A 22228-nucleotide genomic window follows, 5' to 3' on the forward strand; every position below is an offset into this window, starting at 1 on the left:
GTATGTTTATGCCCTTGGAATATGTATTTTGGCAATATCCCATCCTTCAAACCTTGTAAAGCACAAAGCTGGGAGGACTGAGATTTATAGCTCTTAACATTTAAGCTAGCTGTATGGGCTGGTAGCCCATTTTCTCTAGTGTAACGTTTGACTATGTTTTAATTAGAGCCAGATTAACTGTACTGAATTTTTGTTTATTTTAATGGTAGCTACAGTGCATGAGATATTATTATGGTCTATTATGAGGTATTTATGGGAAAATCACAAATTTGAAAGATTTGTGACTGCATAAATACTCAACCACATTATTGTGAAAGCCCAAATTAGTTCTGGCGCAACCAGTTGCCATCAGAAGTCACATATTAGAGTTATATGGAGACCACATGCACGTGTGCAATTAAAGGATCACATGATCTCAAGTAAAATCCACATATTCCTGGAAGGCCACAGATTTTGTTAGAGCTCATACCTAAATAGCATTACAGAGACAAAGTGTGCTATGAGAACAAGTCTGGGACAATGTTCTGCAAAAGTATCAATCATCACCTCTACACAAAGGTAAAGTCAGAACCAAGAACCTGAATCTGTTAGAATGACCCAGTCAGCCCAAACTTCAATCCGACTGAGAATTTATGGTCTCAATCCAATCTGACAGAGCTTAATCGATTTGGCCAAGAAGAATTTGCATAAATATCAGGACTCAGATGTGCAGAGCAGCTCGATTGTGGTTCATCGTGGTTGGTATTGCCTGCCTGAAAACACAACCCAGAGCATTTTCACACATGGCATTAGTGCTGCCTCATTATTTTGTTCTATCTTTACTGATAAATGGCGACATGTCTATACTTGATATCTCCTCTAATGTCAGGTGATGTCTTAATTCTCGAGAAAACTAACTGCCAGGTTTCTGAATCACCAATGAGTTTCACAACAGATAACATAAAAAATGTTAAAAACAACAGGAAGAGAGAAAAGGTCAGACATGATACTGCACTTCTAAAAGGTATAATGTGGATTCCGGATGCATAATGTAGCATTTGCATGTTTGTGAACCCATTTGAACCATTCTCAAATGGCTGTGTATGTGATGAGTGACTTCTCTGCTTTCTTAAATACAATATGCACATCCAACTTCTTAATGAACATCCAGTTTATTAATGCCCGCCTGTATTAGATGCCCAAACACATTTGTAGATGCCTATGTTATTTTAAAAGGCTACAGTTTTTTTCTAGGACCTTCTAAATGAAAATGATCACTATTAACTTTCAAATTCCAGACAAAACATATCAACTTCAGTGCCAACAAACTGCATACTTTAGATTGTAAGTCTGAACAAGCCCCTCCTTAATTCACAGGCATAATACAGATCGTTAAATTAATACTCACTGACAAAGCCTGAACATTAGACAATGACTTCTTTTTTTATTAAACCTACATGATGATGCAATCAAGAATAAATCAAGAATGAATAACAAGATATGAAAAAACACGAGCAGCAAAGATCATTATCAGTAACTGATGTTTATCCCAATGTTTCCCCAGGCCATTTCCCATACATTCCTAAGAAAGTTTACAGCTCTGCTCTTCGCTAGATTCTAGCACAACTGTACTAGGTGTTCTTGGGTGCTAGATTCAGAAGTGTTGGAAACTAGAGAGCAAATCTGTCTCTGGGGAGTCTCAGAGAAGTTTGGTGTCCCTGTGGACTAGATTTAGAAACACTCGTTTATTTATTATTACAGTGCTATAAATTAGGTTGTGCACTCTTGAATGGCCATGCAAAAAAGGTATGTTTTCTTCAAGGAATGCTTTTCCTTCTTTTACAGAAAATGCCGTGTGCAATTCTTAATATTCCAAGTTGTTTTTGATGCACATTATATTACAAATATAAAATACTCTTGAACCTAATGATGTAGGATGTTATAACTTTCATCAGTCCACTCAGACAAACAAGAGACCATTAGGATTCAATGGTCTTTAAGCCAACAAGCTGAGCCCAATCACAGACAGAACAAATCATTCTATAAGTTTTGTTTTCAATTGTTTGGAGATTTGCCAGTAGCTAAATAACTACAAGCTAATTTAAAATGTGCACGATGTTTTATATTCTTGATATTAATAAATATAATATAATATGGTTATAATAAATCTAATACTACATATAATAAATGATTTTGTCTATGTGTCCTACCTGTTCATGAATAATATCAGACAGCTCCTTGACCATGCTTTTAAAGTTGGCCTTCAGTCCCTCGTGATATTCATACTGGTCCTCTTTAATAAGCCGCTCATTAATATCTAAAGCCATACTGCATGCCTGAACAAAGCTCCTGTAAGAAGCACAGCAATCATGACAAGTATTAACAAGTAACAAACACAATAAGATTGAGGAGTATCTGGCAAATATAGTTCGTCTATAATTACAAGGCGGTCTTACAGTATGTGAAAACCAAAATGTCATTTGATGCAAAAAAATCCAGCCACAGAACAAAATCAGTCTTGTGTGAGATCATGAAATTATGTTATTAATGCATAATAATGAATTTGTAATGCTAATAGATAGAGCTGCATTTAACAGGCAAGAGTCCACCTCTGTTTCTTCTCGTTAATGAAAAACTAATTTATTATAGGTGAAACGGCATTTGTAGCACTACAAGACACAATAACAAAAAAAGCAGCTTGTTTAATCAACAGATTACACACCTGAATATTTCTTTGAGCTCTTTGACTTTCTTATTGGACTGGCCAGACTTGGAATCATCCAGGAAAGCTCTAGCATATGCCATGGGACCAGCATTGACCTACATAAAAAACAACAACAACCATAAATCTATTTGTGCTATACTGTAATGCCTATACGACTTTCAGGTAGCTGTAGTCCACCTCATCATCACTCAAGTTCTTGCCAAACAGTAGATGGCTAAAAGTTTACTCGTTATGATTCTTCAATGATGATAAATTACACAATATTTAAGTGTTGGGAGTCAGGACCTGCACACTGACGCAGCCCTGGAGTTTGAGCTGCAGCTGGATCATGTCCACTTCCTGGTTGGAGCAGAGCTTGTTGAGCTCAGTGCTGCGATCCCGCATCTCATCTATGGCCACATCAATGGGTTTCAGCTCCAAGTGCTTCTCCCCAACCACCTCTATCCTCTTCTTTACATAGGGGAAAGTGTTTGTCGCTGTGGATGGGTGCACACAATCGATACAAGTTAGACACAGGCTATTTGTGGGAATTTTAAAAAACAAAACTAAAAACAAAACAATGTTACGCCCCAAGTTGAGCTTATAACACCATAATAAATCCTCTACTTTGTCATCTAATTAGCGTACAGGAGTAAACCTGACAGACAGCAGGCAAACACAGCCCAAACAACACATTAACACAGAGGAGTCAGTTATAAAAAGTTCATTTCTTCTATTTATCAAAGCATGCTGCACACCTGTTCTTTTAATTACAGTTGAGACAATGCCACTCAGCCTTAACTGAAAGATACGAACAAAAGCTACGTTCTAAATGACTTGTCACTGTAAATAAATGGCATGAAAAAGGAATATAACCGTGACATATTGAGTCTAAGAGTGTTTAGGAGTCACTAAAAACATAAATAAATATTATTAATTAATATAACAGTACAATCATCTATATGTAGTATTTTATAACATTATAGATGACTAGGACTCATAGATTATATGGTATAGCATAAAAAGTAAAGTAAACAAATACTAGCGATGGTAAAACAAAGAATTTTTGATACATTGAAAGATAAAAAGATGTACAATATCATAATCAGACTTCTACACAGGCTTACAAATACATGAATGGTTATGTAATCAGAAAAATGTCAATATTAGAGAATATTTCTGATAACAAAAAAACCCCCACTATACATAGGACTCAGTGTCCTGTAAAATTACATTGGAATTGTAATTACATATGTTTAATATTTGAACGCATTTAGAAATTAACTGGCCAAAGTTGACATTTTTATACTGCCACAGACATAGCTAACATTAGGATTAGTGCTACATTATGCAGTTATATTACATAAAAGCAAAGAATATCACAAGGAAAATGTCATTTTTATTTTTTATCTATTTAACCACAATATCGTCTTCCTGAGCTGATATTTGGTTTCTGAAAGATTTTGTTTACAGTCTCTGGCATGGATTACGTGAATAATGTGTTCTTTCCCACATAAACCCTCATTCTGGGATATCCCAGCGACAGATCTGGTAGAGCTGCTGTACTCACTCGTAAGAATTGTTCGTCTTTTGCACTGCTCTTCAACACCTCCATGTTTCTTCCCAGTAAGTGTGTAGGGCGTTTCGAAAACAAAGCGGTTCATGTTGTGACACTTCTCAAAGTCTGTTGTTCTCTCAGCCAGCTCTTTCTCATCAAAGTAAGGCTTGACAAATGTGACCTGTATGTAAGCGAACTTCGGGTCCAAGTCTTTCTGATTTACCTGTTGAGTAAAGGCAAAGAGAATCAATTATATAAAATGTACAATATAAACGTTGAAAATTGGTCCATTTAAATTCTTCAATTAGTATTGTTTTCCAGCTTATCCAACGCATATTATTCAGTAACTACAATGGATCAGTAATTACAGTGAAAATAATAAGAAAGAAATGTATGTAGTTATGAGAGTGTGTAAGGTTCTAGTTTAGAGGTTCTAGGTATTTAGGGGTTAATAAAATATAAAAAGGCTTCATGGGGAATAATTTATTCTAGTCTTGGTGAAATGTTACAATAGAAGCATTGAGAGTATTACAAAATAAAATGCTTCAATGGTCTTTCAAGGTTTTGCCCAGTAACATGGTTCAACATGCACCAGTTTCCTGCATTGGCCTTCTCATGCCTAAGAGTACCTTATTGGAGTCCTGGATGATCTTGACATTCTCTGTTCCAAACTTGTCTGCATACAGGCTGAGCAACCGCTGAGAAATTTCTGATAGGCCTGTGAGCTTTGGCTCTTTGTATATGTATTCTTTTCCATCCTCCTCTTCAAAGAAGCCCTAATGAAAACAACAACTGCGTGTCAAATATAACTGAAACCATATTATAGAACACCGTCCTACATATTTAATGGTACATGACAATGGCATATATCACTGGCAATTAATATAGTCAAAGGGGTAGTCCATTACATATTTATGGGCAAGAGAGAATTGGAAATGTCGTGCAAAAGTGACACATACTGGGACTAATTATATTACGGATATCCTTCCACAAAGAACAGAAATTAACAGTTTAGAAATGGACATTTTTTATTAATAACATACACTCACCAGCCACTTTATTAGGACTACCTGTACACCTGCTCACTTATAATCATTTATGCACTGTGCTGCTGCCACATGATTGGCTGATTAGGTGTACCTAATAAAATTGCCACTGACTCTATGTGTCATTGGTGCATATTATGCATCACAGTCCTGTTTGGTACTGCATGCGGAAAAAAAAAAGGCATGTACAGACAGATGACTGCAGTGGCATGCAAAAGTGTGTGTGTGGGTGGGGTGGGGGGAAGGGAAGAAAGCTAGGGAAGAAAGCATCCATGGTATGAGACAAATAAACATCCACTGTATGATTCATCGTAACTGAATTGTTTGACCACATGATAACCCTAAACGATAAGTAAATGCAGTTTTGAATATTCACAATAAAACAAGACTGCATGTACAGTATGGAAATACAGTGTCTGTCTCCTACATGAGCACAAACCAAAAATGGTGTGTAATACACACTGTGCCAGTGACAACTTTTTTTTAAACAGAATTTTATACTTGAGTATTAACCAAACTTGCAACTGGAGAACAAAGTGCATTTAGTTCCTCAGAGATTCAATAGCAAAGCTGCAGAAATAGACGTTGTAATATGAAACCTTCTACGATATAATGTAAAGATAGGTGCAGAAAGCATGCTTGTTCTAATGCTGTGGCTCTACAAGTCATCTACAGTGTACAAAGTCATTGTGTGTTCATTTGAACTTGGTGGCTTTGTATATGTAGCTACTATGAACTAGTTTTGCTGTTAGAATTGTGGATAACTGTGGAAAGGAGGATTGAATGGAAGATAATACAGATTTGTTTCCTATATAAACATATAGAGTGGGAATATTCACTCTTCATATGTCCACTTGACCCACCTGCCCATAGAAGGCCACTCTAAAGTATGTACCCAGCAGGCGGCGACCCGTCTGCATAACCTCTAAGATCTTAGAATATGCTCTCTGTAGGGTGTCATACAACCGTCTCAGCTTCTACAAAACAGAAAATACAGTGAAATAATAATATAATGAGTGTCTGCAAGTGTATACAAAAAAGAAATGACTTATTAGCAATTGCTCCAACAAGTAATTGTTTGCAATTCAAATCTATATACACTTCAAACCTAATAGAGTTTTATCTCAGTCCCTTCCAATTGTAATAGCCTCTTTAAGCCTTAGGCATGGTACTGGTGGTCACATTGTTATCATCCCCTGTTCCTGTCTTTACAGCCTCAGTTTTAGTTGGTTTGGACACAGTGCACGGTGCCACAGTGATTACTGTTGCTGCCTCACAGCTCCCTGCTTTTAATCGTGAGTTCAAGTTACTGTCTGGGCAGAGTTTTGCATGTTCTTCCGTGTCAGTCTGAGTTTCCTCTAGGTTTTCCTGTTTCCTCTCACCTTCCAAAAACTAGTCAGTAAGTCAACTGCCTGCACTAAATCACCCCTATGTGACAACGGTTACGTGCATGGTCATTCAGGGTGTATTCCTTGGCTGGTGTTCCCAGGAGAGGCTCTGGATCCAGCACCATAAATTGCTTAGTGAATATGAATGAGTCGCAATGATTATGCCCTGAAAATATCTTTTTCCCCAAAAATTGTTGTGTAATGTCCAGGGCAAGCTTCCTCTGTCTGTATTTATAGTTGATTACGACCTAACGATATTTTGTTCCTTTTGTTCACCAGATAAATATTACACTTACAACAGTGTCAGCTTGAAAGCATTTTTTCACATGCTTTATTTAATTTAGCCGAAGCATTAAGTATAATCTACTACAGTGAGTGAAATAAAATGGATTAAGAGGACACAGGTCAAGTTGACATAAACGTGACACAACTATATTTATGACACCGTAGAAAGCATCCATATATGGAAACCCAGGCCTTGTTTACGACCGCTTTTTATAAACATGTTAAGAGGCAGTGCTGGTTACATGTCCAGGATTAATCATGAGAAAATGTGTGTTACTTTTTGGTTTTTTTTTTGTGACTGACACTTAACTGAAAATGCTAACAGGGTCAGAGTTATATATTTTTTTTAAAGAATCGGCTAACAAGTTTCTGAAAGGTCAACGCAAAATATTCTACTTGGAACTTCTTTGACATTTATATCCACACAACCACAAATTAGGAGTTTTATTAATTATTATTATTATTATTATTATTATTATTATTATTATTATTATTATATCAGGTTAGTCTAGGTCTATTTATGATTTAAATGCTGTTATCCCTGGACCAATGCAAAACAGTTGTGCTTTAAAACAGGACATGAAGGAACTCTAATCCATAGAGAGGTAGAGTTTTCCACATGGTGGCTAATCAAAGGAGACCACTGCCAATGGTAAACAAGGATATGCAGGGATTGAGAAACACAAAAATTAAAGGCAGGCAAGGCCTCTGATGCTATAGAAAACTTGTTTTGGACCTAAATTTAGATCAAGTCTGGAACTACATGCATGTGATTTGAATAATCGGAATGGGTAGCTCAGAAATTCGACTTAAACAGCTGTTTAACCGTCATCTAAATATGAATAACTTTCCTGGTGTAACTACTGATGTAACCTGAATGTAACCCTTCACCCTGAATACAGCCATATAAAATGTTAGGCTGAGTAACCTATACAGCCATAAAATAAGCATACACTCTGTGTGACAGCTGTGTTCTCAATTGTATCAGTGTTTATATAAAAAGATTTTTAAAATATGTGGACAAATTTAAAACGTGGTATAGCATTTTAGATAAACCATAGACAATGTACAATTATAAACACAGTTCTCTGTGCCTTTCTCTTTTTTTGTTGTTGTTGGTTTTTTTTTTCACATTTTTTTTTTTCACTTTCACTTGTGCCTTTCTAAATCATGTCCAATGAACTGAATTTGCCACAGGTGGACCCCAGTCAGGATAATTATAGCAAACAGGATGTACCTGAGCTCAATTTCAAGTACCTTAGCCAAGGTCCTGCATAATTGTTACTTTGTCAGAACTGATTATTGATTACTGTGTAGATTAATAGACAACAAGTAAATGTAATAAATTACATTTTTCATACAACTAAATCTATAAAAGAAAAAAAGTGTGCAAAATGAATCAGTCTTTGTTTTTGAGGAAACACATAGAGCTTCTCACTCATTTTCCTGTGTGTAACATTTTGCAGAAACAGTATGTTGTAATGGCAATGATGTTAACAATTTTGCAATACGGTTGTATAATTCTGAGAAATGTGTTTATGCAGCTGCAAAAAACTGCATATGCAGTTAGCTCAGGTGAAACTACGGCTCACGTTAAAAAGTGTGCGTACAGAAAGCTTCTCATAAAACTAGAGAGATAAAGCTACAAATTCTTCCAAATGTTCCTCCAGTGTGTTTAAAGAACAAAACCTCTTATAGAATGATGACTATAGCTCTTTTAGGCGCCTTACCGTCTAGAAATTATTTTATGACTTGCTGACATAACCCTGTTCTGCACTAACGGTGTGTTACAGCTATATTCAAATAAACCTAAGGGACAAAGCAGTAATAATATTCTCTTTTAGACACTAGCATGTGAAGGTGTAAGTTGTAAATACATTTACACTAGAAGTAAACTACTTGTACTTTCTCTTACCTCGAACTCATGCCGCTTTTCATAGACTGGAATAATGAGCCGGGCAATGTACGTGATAAGCTCAAATCGTTCAGCTTTCCAGAGGCCTTCCACACATACCTCCAGCTGCTCTACCAAAACATCCTGTTTTACACACACACACACACACACACACACACACACACACACGCACACACACATGCACACATGCACACACACACATGCACACACACACATGCACACACACACATGCACACACACACATGCACACACACACATGCACACACACATGCACACACACATGCACACACACATGCACACACACATGCGCACACACACATGCGCACACACACATGCGCACACACACATGCGCACACACACATGCGCACACACACATGCGCACACACACATGCGCACACACACACATGCACACACACACATGCACACACACACATGCACACACACACACACACACACCCCAGATTAATTGTGCTTTTATCTTTTCTAAATATCTCCAGAACAATGAATGAAAAAATCAACTTGTCCAACTTGTTCTACTTTAACTTTCTCCTTCATCAGAAGCATATCCGTATATAATCTGGTTCCATTTCAGTGCATCACTATGGTTTTCTATTAACATTCAATATGCTTTACCTCACTGTAGTATACATCTTGCATGCCTGAGTCTTCTTTCATGGCAGCCTCCTCCTCTATGTTAAAAGTGATCTTCTTAAAAGCTGCCAGTCCACTCGGGAACAGTTCTAAAACCAGACAACAACGTGCTTATAGTAAACAATTGTACAAAAAAAACAGACAGCTGAGTTTTGTACATTTGTACATAGCCTGAGTAGTGCAGTGTGTATGTTTGAATAAAAATGTCTCCAGGTAAAAATACAGCTGGTCTAGTTTCCTATATATGTTGTATCATGTATAATACAAAAGGCCTTTTGTATTCTGCTATGTGAACTCAATCTGCTTTCTAGCTCTGCAAAACCTGTGGCAGTGAGTATATAATTTTTGCACTGCAAAACAAAATATCCCATAGAATAGCATATATACTGTACTTATAAACCACACTACAGATAATTACATTATTACATTTTACATATTTAAAAAAAAAAAGAAGAAGAAAAAAAAAAGAATTTAGCCAGATGACTATGTATAGCATTTTGTTTCACAACAAATGTCGAGTGTTGCAAGCCTTTGTGTAAGAATTTGCATTTGTACTTCCAGTTTGGAAAGGACATGCAAACTTGCTTGCAGGAAATGGTGTTAACCAATTGATCTGAATGTCTTGTTCACTTTTTGTGTGCTCCATCACCAAATTGCAAATCCAATTAACTACTGTACAGTGTGTTGATGAAAGGATATACATTAATTATGCTGGTGGACACACCAATGTGTAGGGACATGTTAATATAGCAAATTTTGAGTATTTTTGTGCAATAATATATAATAATTATAAATATATAATTATGTATATATTAATTATAAAGATTGTGCAATGATATTTAACTGTCAACCCCTAAATTCCAACAGTTATATGTAAATATTTGTGCGTACTTGCCGTACGCTCAATTAAAAAATTAATTACTTTTAATGAATGGAAGAAAAGAGAACTTACTTTTCCTGAACAAATACTCTGCAACTAAAGCTGCAATGTGGACATAACACATAGCTGCCTGTGGACACAAAAGATTACACAACTAGAGTTAATCAAAAGGATGGTGTCTGTTACAAAGCAACCATTTGAGGTTTATTCTGTGCAAAATATAATTAATGTCTTAGAATGACTATATGAACTCCTACACAAGCGTGTATGTGTGTGTGTTAGCAATGAAAGACAAGAAGACTTGCCAAAAATGATTAATCTCAACTGGTTGTTGTGTTCGTTTATTAATGTTTGGTTTACACTCCAAACTAACGGTATTAACTGAAATAGCATGCCTTTCATGCCTAGCATGACTTTTGTGCAACTTTAAAAGCTATAGGTGCAAACAAAACTTAACTTTATTTTTTTCTAAAGTAAATGCTCTTTTGTGTTACACAGATAAACTTTTACTCAACAAAATAAGCTCAGCATATGATGTGGTCCCCACCAACTTCTATAAACAAACAAATAACCTCAGGTAACAACAAAAATTCCCCCACAACATTTAGTAGTCATTTTTTCTCAACAAGTAAACCAACATTCAGAAAGCTGATGGGGAAAAAATAAGTACACCTTTCATACAGCCACAGTCATTAAGAGAGTAATCAGCAACCAGATGCACAGGATTAGTTCATCATCAAGTAGTGTGACTACCACTATAAAAGCAGGACTTTTGGCAGTTTGGTGTTCTGAAGCATGCTGGTGTGTGTCTTCAATGTGCCAAGAAGAAAGGACTTCCACCATGACCTCAGAGAAGCAATTGTTGCTGCTGATCAATCTGGGAAGGGTTATAAGGCCATCTCCAAACAATCTGAAACTTTCTACAGTCAGAAGGATTATTTACGAATGGAAAGCCTTCAAGACGGTTGCCTATCCTCCTAGGAGTGGGTGTCCCAGCAAATTCGGTCCAAGGTCAGACTGTTGAATGCTCAGACACAAAGAAAAACCCAAGAGCTACTACATCATTACTCAGAGCCATCATGTGATCTACAGGCCCCTGTAAGCACATTAAATGTTTATGTTCATGAAAGCACAATCAGAAAAAGACTGAACAATTATGGCTTTCATTAAAGCCTGGCTAGGAAAAAGACTCTTCTCTCCAAAAAGAATACAGCAGCATGGCTTAGGTTTGCAAAATGGCATATGAACAGACCACAAAAGTTCTTGAACAATATCCTTTGGACTGATGAGACCAAAGTGGAGAGGTTTGGTCATCATGCACAGCACCATGTTTGACAAAAAACAAGCATAACATATCACCACATACAAATATGAGGCCTTCTGTCCAGCAGCTTCAGCTGGGCCAAAATTAGGTCATGTATCAGAACAATGATCCCAAACACACCAGCAAATCGACATCTAAATAGCTAAAGAAGAAAAAAAAAATGAAGGTGCTGGGATGGCCAAGACAAAGTCGAGACCTCAATCCTGTTGACATGTTGTGGCGGGATCCTAAGAGAGCTGTACATAAACAAATGCCCTCAAACATCATTGAACTGAAGCACTGTGATAAAGACGAGGGAGCCAAAATTTCACCAAATTGTGAGAGTTACAGAAAACATTTACTTCAAGTTATTTTTGCTAAAGGTAATTATACATGTTACTGAATTATAGTGTATATTTATTTTTTTCCACCTGGTTTCTGATCGTTGGTTTATGTTTTGAGCAAAAAATTACTACATATTGAAATCTGTTGTTTTTTTTGTCACCTTAGGTTATTTGTTTGTTTATAGACGTTGAGGACCACACAATCGTTATTTAGTCCCAGAAAAATAAAAACATAAAATTGAAGCAGGGTGTACTTTCTTTTTGGCAAGGGATTTAAAAAGATCTCCAAATTATTTGAAACACATCATTCCACTGTAAGGAAAATAATGTACAAGTGATGCAGATTACAAACGACTAACAGTTTTCCAGGACTGGCCGTCACAAAAAATTCACCCCAAGAGCAGACCGTATGATGCAAAAAGAAGTTTCCAAAAACTGCAAAATTTCATCACAGGATCTGCTAGTAAGTCTTGCAACTGTTGGTGTCATTGTGCATGCTTCTATTATCAGAAAGAGATTGCCCTAATTTGACCTGCATGGGAGGCTTGCATATAGGCAAAGACCAGGCCTTCTGGAATAATGTGCTCTGGACAGACGAATTAAAGATAGAGTTGTTTGGCCACAGTAACAGCAGACATGTTTGGCACTGACCAAAGACATCTTTTCAGGAGGAACACGAATCATGGTGGTGGAAATGTTATGGTTTGGGGTTGCTTTGCTGCCTCAGGGACTGGACAGCTTACATTCATTGATTCAACTATGAATTCTGCATCATATCAAAGAGCGCTTGTAGATAATGTGAGGCCATCTGTCTGCAAGTTAAAGTTGAACCAAAAGTGGACCTTTCAATGGGATAATGATCCCGGAATAGCTGAAGAAGAAGAAATGGAGGGTTATGGAATGGCATAGTCAAAGCCCGGATTTAAATCCCATTGAAATATTGTGAGAGGTGTTTGAAACGGGCAGTACATGCAAGAAAACCCTCAAATATCTTGCAACTGAAACAATATTGCATGGAAGAGTGGCCAAAAATTCCAGCAAGCCTGGTGGACAATTATGCAAAACACCTACAAGAAGTTATTTCTGCTAAAGGGTTCAATACTAGCTTCTGAGGCCAAGGGTGTACTTACTTTTTCCACAGAAAAATATCACATCTATTGATATTTCTGTTGAATAAAGAATTGCTAAAAAAAAAGAAGCTAATTTTCCTTGTGGTTTTGTTCAAGTATATCAACTTTATTAATAGAGTGCCTATTAATACAGTTGATATACATGAACAAAACCACAAGATGATCAAATGTTTGCTTGTCCAAATATGTCAAAAAAAAAAAAAAGCCAAAAATTTCCATGGGGAGTACTTATTTTTTCAAATGACTATGTGTGCATATATAAATATAAAAAATATATACACATTACAACATATTTTTAATAACACAAAACACAAATGAGATTAAAAAAAAACCTAGAGGGGTAGAACAGAAAGAATGTTGTTTTTTCTTCAGTTAACATATGAAACTAGTTTGGGCATGCTCTTTGTGCAATGACTGGAATGCATAGAAATATTACAGTTGTGTACAAGACAAATTTCAAATCACGCCACAGTACATGTGCATTATATACGGTATTGTGCAAAAATTAGAGACTCTTTTTAAGTTTTTTTTTTTATTTTAATTAAATGGCCACTCAGTCCTTATTGGTAATTATTTGTTGGCAAACAATAAATATTTAATATTGAAAATATTGCACATTAATTCCATTTCAGTCAAAAAGCCATGCAGTACTTTATTCAATGCAGATCAATATACAAGTTCTGTATTACAAATAATTGAACAAGTTCTTCATGGCTGTTTGGCTGAAAATGAAAATATGGAACTGTACATTTTCCCATCATTATTGTTTGTCACCAAATAATTAACAATACTGAATCGCCATTTGATTGAAAACAAAAAGGTGTTCTCTGATCTTTGCACAATACTGTGTATAAAGTTTCTATGTAAGTTAAAAAGATTTGCAGTGTAGTATACACAGTTTCCAGAGAAACAACCATTATATCAATCTAACATTGGCTTGCATAGCTGACTGACTTTTGTTTGAATATGAAGTTTCTCTGGAAACTACGCTTGTTTTCACACTTGTGTTCCTTTATAAAATAAATAAATAAATAAATAAAAATTTAATCTAAATAAAAAAATAAAAGTTTTTTTTTTTTTTTTGATAAACCTGTGTTGTGTTTGAAATAGTTTGATATCCATGACAGCAGGATATTTTTGTGAATTTTTTTTAATAAAAGATCAAAAGTTTAAACAATAAAGACACTTTTTCGCAGCCTTCTTTGCTCATATTTACCAAGGGTGCCAATATTAGTGCAGGGCACTGTATGTACACACCTCTGAGTTGTCTCCGTTTTTGAGGTGAGCTCGTGCCATACTGTCCAACCAGGTGCGTCTGAGTTCGGGTGTGCTGGCGTACGAGCGGGCCAGACTGTACTGCAGATCCAGCAGCATTTCTGGGTCCTTCTCATGCTCACGCATTTGAGCTGTGGCCATCAGCACGGTACGGATGCGCTTTGTAAGGCCCTTCACTTCTGTTGGAAATGATGTAGACTAAACAAACACAAGCAGATTTCAAAAAGATTGTTAGATATGAAAACATGCACAAGTACACTCTCATGTACATAATTGTAGGGTCACATTAAAGAAGGATATGTACATATGTATATATGCATATTAAAATATTATATATATATATATATATATATATATATATATATATATATATATACATATACATATATATATATATATACATATATATATATATATACATATACATATATATATATATATATACATATACATGCATATAAATATAAATATATATGCATATAAATATATATGCATATTAAAATATGCATATGAATATATATGAAAAAATAAATTAGAAATATATATATATATATATATATATATATATATATATATATATATATATATATGAAAATATTGATTATCATACGCCATACATTTATATTTTTAAACAATTTCTAGTTACATTTAATGTTAGCTAATGTAAGCTATTAATACTCATTCACTAAACAGTCTACTTATCACTCTCTTCAAATTATGGTTCAAATTAATAAGGCTAAAAAAAGCACAGCTTTTCAGAGAAACCGGAAAGTCCTTTTTCCTGATATCTCTTCCATAGCAGAAAACTTGCTGACTGTTAGAAAGTGCTGACACTGGATCCTCCTTCCATAAATGTTAAATAAACATCCCCTTACAGAAAACGTAACCATATCAACTAATATACATTTTGATTTGTCTGCCATACAACACCCTGTAAATAAGTGGTTACTATAAAACCATATTATAGTTCTGATATACCTTCATGGCCTTGTCACTGTTGGCAAAGTTGTTGATAATGGATAATGACTCCTGGAAGCGTGAACTTCCTGTCAAGGCCACGTCTGCAATTAGCTGACTCACAGCAATGATAATCTTCACAGGAAGAACCACCAAAATAAACAAAAACAAATATGAATATAAATATAAATATACTTACATAATTAACCAATTAAGGCCCTCTCTAACCAATTATGGACATTTCTGAAAACACAGTTTTTTCCTTCTGAGTTTTGACCCCTTAACCTCCCCCTTCCCCCCACCACAGAAAAAATTGCTGAGTCACTGAAAACAAAACATTTTGGAAACACCCTTCAAGCTGGAGAAATGTTAAAACATTTCTGCTGTTTTCACGTGGATGAGAAAAAACGTATGTTTTTGGAAATGCTGATGTCAAAGCTTCAGCCTTTGCATGCCTATTGCAGTTCTGTATCTGGTATAAATGTGCTAGGACTCTGTTTATCATGGCTTCTCTCCAGGCTGTTAGTTTGTAGTCTGTAATATCGGACTTGGAGGCTTCCAAGCACCTTCACACTGAGCAGTGTGAGAGCAGGAAACATTCATTTCCATGTCGGGGTCTGGTTGGATGGTGGCAAAAGAACATCATTTGTAAATAACATGGATGTTACTTTAAGTCTTGCATACTGGATGCCTCTTCAACCTTGGCTGTTTTAATATCCTATCCATGAAATCCACAAACAGGAGTGGTGACACACCCTTGACAAAGTCCAACACCCACCTTAAATGGTTTGAACAAGAAAGCAAACAATTCTGATTATGCTCATACAGAGACTGGATCACACAAAGTAGCAGCCCAGATACCACATACTCCTGCAGCCCCTTCCACAACAAAGTTCACAAATGCTCACAGACCTAACTATTCCAAATACAATCTTCCCTGTCCTGGGTGGAACCCACAATGGTTCTCCTGAAATCTAGGTTAAACAAGCAAATGGAATCTCCTTCCAGAACCCTGGCAGAGACCTTTCCTGGAAGGCTCAAGAGTGTGATTCCCTTTATTAGAACACTTTTATTTTAAATAGTGACCACCATCCCATTTTGTCTATCCAAAGCACTGCCCCAGATTTCCATGCAGCATCCTAACCACACATCCTCAACCATGTCCAGTGTCTTCAACATCTCTGTCCGAATCTCATCTACCCATGCATCCTTGCCACTATGAAGGTTTCTAACCACCATAATAACCTCAGGTACAGAGAGGTGTCTAGCACTGCCTCCTGAAGAAAGGGTAGGGAAGAGAGAGTGCCTCCAAGTGCTCAACAATATCTCCAGTAGAGGTCAACAATCCCCCAAACTTGCTTAGCAGAGCTTATGCATGGTCTTGACTTCCCCTCCTGAGGCTGAACCAGGAGAGACCTCCATGAGCATTACTCAGAAGGCCTACTTCTTCAACTTTCCTCACCGCTGCTGACCCCCACCCTTCATCTTGCAGGCAGTGAACCCACAAGATGATTTCATGTTGCCATTTCGGGCTGAACCTGACAGTGTTACAAGGGTGGCCCGGCCAACACACCCTTGCCTATGGAAACCACCCCCAGGCCTGGCTGCAGGGCTGGGTTTCAATAACCCGTATCCAGGCAGGATATGCTTGGACTTTTTTTGTATCCTTTGATGAAATACTATTGTCACCTAACTGGCTGGTGTGCCAATATTGCGTTTTCAAAATGTTTTTGTGTTTTCATGTAACTATATTTTCAATATAACAAACTATATGGTGATAAGTACAGTATGTGGATACCCTGATTTTTGCACACCCCACTCCAAAACCATGGGCATTAATATTGAGTTGTTCCCCCTTTGATGCTCTAACAAACTATACTTTTCTAACAAGGCTTTCCACTATATTTTAGAATGATGCTGTGAGGATTGTGCAAGAGGCTGGGCCTTGATGTTTGGCAAGGAGCAGCTGTTATTCCAATTCATCCCAAATGTGTTCATTGCAGTTGAGACAAGTTCTTCCACACCAACCTTGGGAAACCATCATAATGCTACAGCATACAAAGACATTCTAGACAATTTTGTGCTTCCATCTTAACAGTTTGGGGCATATATATGGCTGTGAGGGTCATATCTTTATTGATCACATATACATTACAGCACAGTGAAATTCTTTTCTTCACATACCACAGCATGTCAGGAAGTTGGGGTCAGAGTGCAGGGTCAGCCATGATATAGCGCCCCTGAAGCAGAGAGGGTTAAGGGCCTTGCTCAAGGGCCCAACAGTGGCAGCTTGGCAATGCTGGGGCTTGAACCCCTGACCTACCAATTAGTAACCCAGAGCCTTAACCACCAAGTCACCACTGCCCACATATGTCCACCTAGCACTATGCTATTTTCCTATCAGATACAGCACTAAGATATATTTTTTTTAAAAAGAGAAGGCTGACATAAAAACTAAATACTGTGATGACCTGCTGAAGACTTTGCCTTCAAAAGAGTGATCTGGTAAACAAATGCTAATTACTTGCCTTAAATAATGAAAACTGCATGTAGAATTACTCACTTAGAACTGATAACCTAAAAAGTACCTTGTTGTTGGGATTGTGGAGATACTTTACAGACACACACACACACAAACACACACACACAAAAAAAAACAAACAAAAAACAACAACAACAAAAAAAACCCACTTCCTACTGTACCTGGGGGCAGTGGTGGCTCAGCGGTTAAAGGCTCTGGGTTACTGATCAGAAGGTCAGGAGTTCAAGCCCCAGCACTGCCAAGCTACCACTGTTGGGCCCTTGGGTGAGGCCCTTAACCCTCAATTGTTCAGTTGTATAAATGAGACAAATGTAAGTCGCTCTGGATAAGGGCGTCTGCCAAAATGCCATAAATGTAATGTAAATGTACCTGTAAGTGCATGCGCAAAAAGGTCTTCCTCTTGGTGTACTCAAAGTTGTTCTTCATGAGAAGGTAGAGCAGGCCTGCTGCTTCCCCACGTACACTCGCCAGTTTGGACATGCAGCACTTTAGCACCTCGTAACACAACAAGCCACACACAGTCACACGGCCCTTAAAGAGAGTCACCTGAAACTGAGGCAGGTAAACCATCCAAACAAAATATTAATTCTCCATTTTAATAAGGAATCCCATAATCATTACTTTTGTGACAAAATGCAGAGTAAAAAATAGAAAGATATATGTGTAATTTCTACATATACCCAAGAGACATCATTGTGTGTACCTTGGAAATAAAGGCTCTTAGAGATGCAAAGACATGTCTGAATCCCACTTCTGACTGCCCAACTTTTAGGAAGGTTAGATAAATATCGAACACTTTCTTCATCAGAGTGTTGTGGCCATCACTCTCTAGAAGCTGGTTCTGTGGGCACCAATTAAAAAATAAACAATTACACACACTGCCCAATAATCAGCAAAAACAAATCCTGAGAAACTAGCAAGTTGTCGTTACCTTAAAGCTCTGAATGAAGAGAGAGAGTGTGTCCAGCACAATGAGGCAAGTCTCTGTAGAGATGTTACCTTCTAACAGGGCCTGATGGTTCATGTCTGCCTCTGTGGAGTTGCCACCTAAAAATCATGCAGTTTATTTTTTAAAAAGTAACAAAAGGAAAAGATGGATGAAAAAGAAAGAATGTTGCCTAGAATATAATTTTGATAAGAGCTACATTATACATGTGACTTATACTGTACAGAGCTTTATACTGTACAGATGCTCAGTACCTGTGTTGAGTGTATGAGAGGCCTCCAGGGTGTTAAACTGCTGCAGGCTGGTCTGCATGAGGCTGGAGCGGCCACGCATCACAGGCATCGTCTGAGACTTCCTGTCTGAAGAGAAGGCCCTTGACAGCCACGATTCCTGACACCTACACAGACATCAAATGTGCACACACACACACACACACACATACACACACACATACACACAAACTGTGATTCTATTACATAACATGGGATGGTATAGCTTGTATTTTTGAAAATCATTTATCATACATTATTAAGTGACAAAATCCAACAGTACATTATTGTTCTTACCTATTTATGTTCCTCTTACCAGCATAATGAAACTGAACCAGAGAAATCCTGCCCAAAACATAACATGCACGTCATCAGAATTTTAACAATAGAAAGTTATGAATCAGAATTGTAGCAAACTGAGGAACTTTCTGCATTTTGGTAGAGATAAAAGAGGTTATTAAAAACATTATTTGTGGTTAATTAGCACTGCAATAAACTGAAGTATATTTTTATTCTAAGAAAACTGATCTGTAAACATAGAATGATATATTTATACATTCTAATTGCTGGAGTAACATATCTGCAGAGTGACTTATCGGTGGAGTGACATATCTGTTCAGGGTCGTTCCTATTGGGTTAACTTTAGCACCCAGTACCCTAAGCTCCAGCAAGCAGGGTCTTTATGTACTCCACTATCTGGACACCTAGATGCTGTGTGGATAGCCAAAAACAAGTGACAACCAGACATTTCTTGATCTAACACGTGGAAGCTCAAGGATTTAACATCATGTACAGTACAGTATGAGACAAGACATATGATACCTGCATAGACGAAGTACTCCACAGAAATGAAGCATGTAGAAATACAAGCTCACCTTGCAGCCAACACACTACTTTTTAGAGAAACAAGGTTTGGGGTCAGAATATCAACGTCCTCAAAAGCTGTACGACTGATAACTGCAGCATTTTTATGACACCATAAAACTAGTACTAGTTTGGACCAACACCTCTGCAGTGGTACTTTGCATCAACTGGAAGACACAAAAACGCAAGCAATGCTGAAGTGGACGAACAAACTCTGGAAGTGGGCAGATCATCAGAGACACCCTGATACAACCAGACAGCAGATGTGTCTCACAGCAAGCCTATAACTGGAGATTGGCAATTCCACATAAGTTGGAACACCTACGGCAAAGTGTGTTGATCTGTTTGCAAACAGACAAGAGTTCACAGAAAGGGCAGAGACAGAAACAGTATGCGTTGGCACACAACTGACCAAACCGGTTGCCATATGACTATGTCATGTCAATGTCACTGTCAGTGTTAGGGATGAGACTGCAACATATTGCAACCACTGTTTGAGTTAAGTCAAGTCACACCAAGTGGCTTTTATTGTCATTTCAACCATATACAGCTGGTATAGTACACAATGAAACGAAACAACATTCCTCCAGGACCATGGTGCTACATAAAACAACACACTAGCCACATGAGACGATAAGATGTCAGGTTGTATGAAAGCTAGTGGAAAGTTTTTTTTCCCCACATATATGTGAAAAGAGAAACCATGGTTGCGTCATGTTTTAGAATTTCTGCAGAGTTGACTAGAAGTGTTTCTTTTTGGGCCTACTCTATACGTATATGTGGCCGCATTGACTGTGCACAAAGGACAGATAAAGTAATCAAGCCTTTTCTTGAACGTGCAGAATATATCCGACGCTCATGCAATACAGTGATCCCACAGTGGGATCTAAAATTGTTACTAAGCAGCTAGTGCAACTTGACATCTCAACTAATGGAAAGTCCGGTGTACTCAAAAGAGCTATAATTACCAGGGTTGCCAGGTTCGAGTGAAATTTCCAGCACAATTACATCTCTAAAACCACACAAAAATCCTGAAACTAACCCCCCCCAAAAAAACATACATCAGAGAAGATATTATTATTATTTTTCTTAGCCTTAGCATGGGAAACAAGGTCAACATTATGCACACATCAGATGCATTTCTAATGTACGGACCTTATCCACCTCACTAACCCATAATCCCCGTTTTCCTTTCCTATGCCTATGTATATTATAGACACACTGTCAATATCTATTGCTTACTAAACTAGATCTTGGCAACCCTGTCATTAACTGTCCAGTCCTCTGCTCCTCCACTGAGCATGGGGCAGTGGGATTCCAGCCCCAATGTGCCTCCATTAGCTGCAGTTCCCATTTTTTGGTGAAATAATAACTCTATGGAAGTGGGACAGTATGCATACTGCTTCATTGCTTATAGCAACCTTTGTTTTCATATATATATATATATATATATATATATATATATATATATATATATATATATATATATATATATATATACACACACACACACACACACACACACATTTATCATTGGTCAAGCAAAAGAGGTGATTAGTATTTCAATGGAATTTTTAATGTATGGAGTTGTGATTGAGGATCGTCATGAAACAGTGAGGCTCTGCTTCACCTGCCCGTATGGATGAGCCACCACTGGTATCTACACTATGTACGAGTGTTTTCTGTTATTCTGTGACAAAGTGCCCCATCAAGACGTTATGGCCTCCTCTAGTTCTGAATGGAACAAAAGGAAGTAGACTTGAAAATTACGGTGGTTCTATGACTATTATAAACAGCACACATGAGGTCACAGACCCAAAGCAAGGACTTTGCTATTAGTATTAAGCAAGGAAATGAGCAAATGGGAAAACTCCTCAAAAACGTTTTTTTTTTTTTTTTTTACCCATTTTCCAATAACTCCAGAGCTGACGGTATACCAGTAAAGCCTGTTGCATTGTTTCAAAGTACAAATTATATCATTTGTATAACATGGTTTAATGTTACACAGCCATACCTTAGTTATAAGCCATCGTCTCACAGTAGACCTTTATTAAATCACAGTATGAACTAATGATGAATCACACAAAAATCAGTCACAAGATATAACAGGACTTTGCCCCCTAGACAGGCCTGTTATCAGACTATACTCCACCATATTGCACATAACGCAACAGCGTACTGTTGTGAACAGC

The 22228-nt window shown here is 37.2% G+C and overlaps 1 protein-coding gene across 2 annotated transcripts in view; it reads right to left on the minus strand.

Annotated features, from left to right (window-relative positions):
- dock11 (dedicator of cytokinesis 11) overlaps window positions 1-22228 on the minus strand; it is an 83007-nt gene that overhangs the window by 2302 nt on the left and 58477 nt on the right. For both annotated transcript variants that reach the window (XM_053628890.1, XM_053628889.1), the window contains 16 exons: window positions 19470-19517; window positions 19158-19300; window positions 18889-19004; window positions 18661-18798; window positions 18327-18509; window positions 15437-15550; window positions 14441-14656; window positions 10479-10536; window positions 9509-9615; window positions 8876-8998; window positions 6151-6264; window positions 4871-5017; window positions 4254-4464; window positions 2990-3180; window positions 2702-2799; window positions 2190-2328 (listed from right to left, as the gene is read on the minus strand). In XM_053628890.1, the coding sequence (XP_053484865.1) occupies window positions 2190-2328; window positions 2702-2799; window positions 2990-3180; window positions 4254-4464; window positions 4871-5017; window positions 6151-6264; window positions 8876-8998; window positions 9509-9615; window positions 10479-10536; window positions 14441-14656; window positions 15437-15550; window positions 18327-18509; window positions 18661-18798; window positions 18889-19004; window positions 19158-19300; window positions 19470-19517 (2146 nt within the window). The remainder of the gene's footprint in view (window positions 1-2189; window positions 2329-2701; window positions 2800-2989; window positions 3181-4253; window positions 4465-4870; window positions 5018-6150; window positions 6265-8875; window positions 8999-9508; window positions 9616-10478; window positions 10537-14440; window positions 14657-15436; window positions 15551-18326; window positions 18510-18660; window positions 18799-18888; window positions 19005-19157; window positions 19301-19469; window positions 19518-22228) is intronic.

Source organism: Ictalurus furcatus, chromosome 7 (genome assembly GCF_023375685.1).
Source record: "Ictalurus furcatus strain D&B chromosome 7, Billie_1.0, whole genome shotgun sequence".
Lineage (NCBI taxonomy): Eukaryota > Metazoa > Chordata > Actinopteri > Siluriformes > Ictaluridae > Ictalurus > Ictalurus furcatus.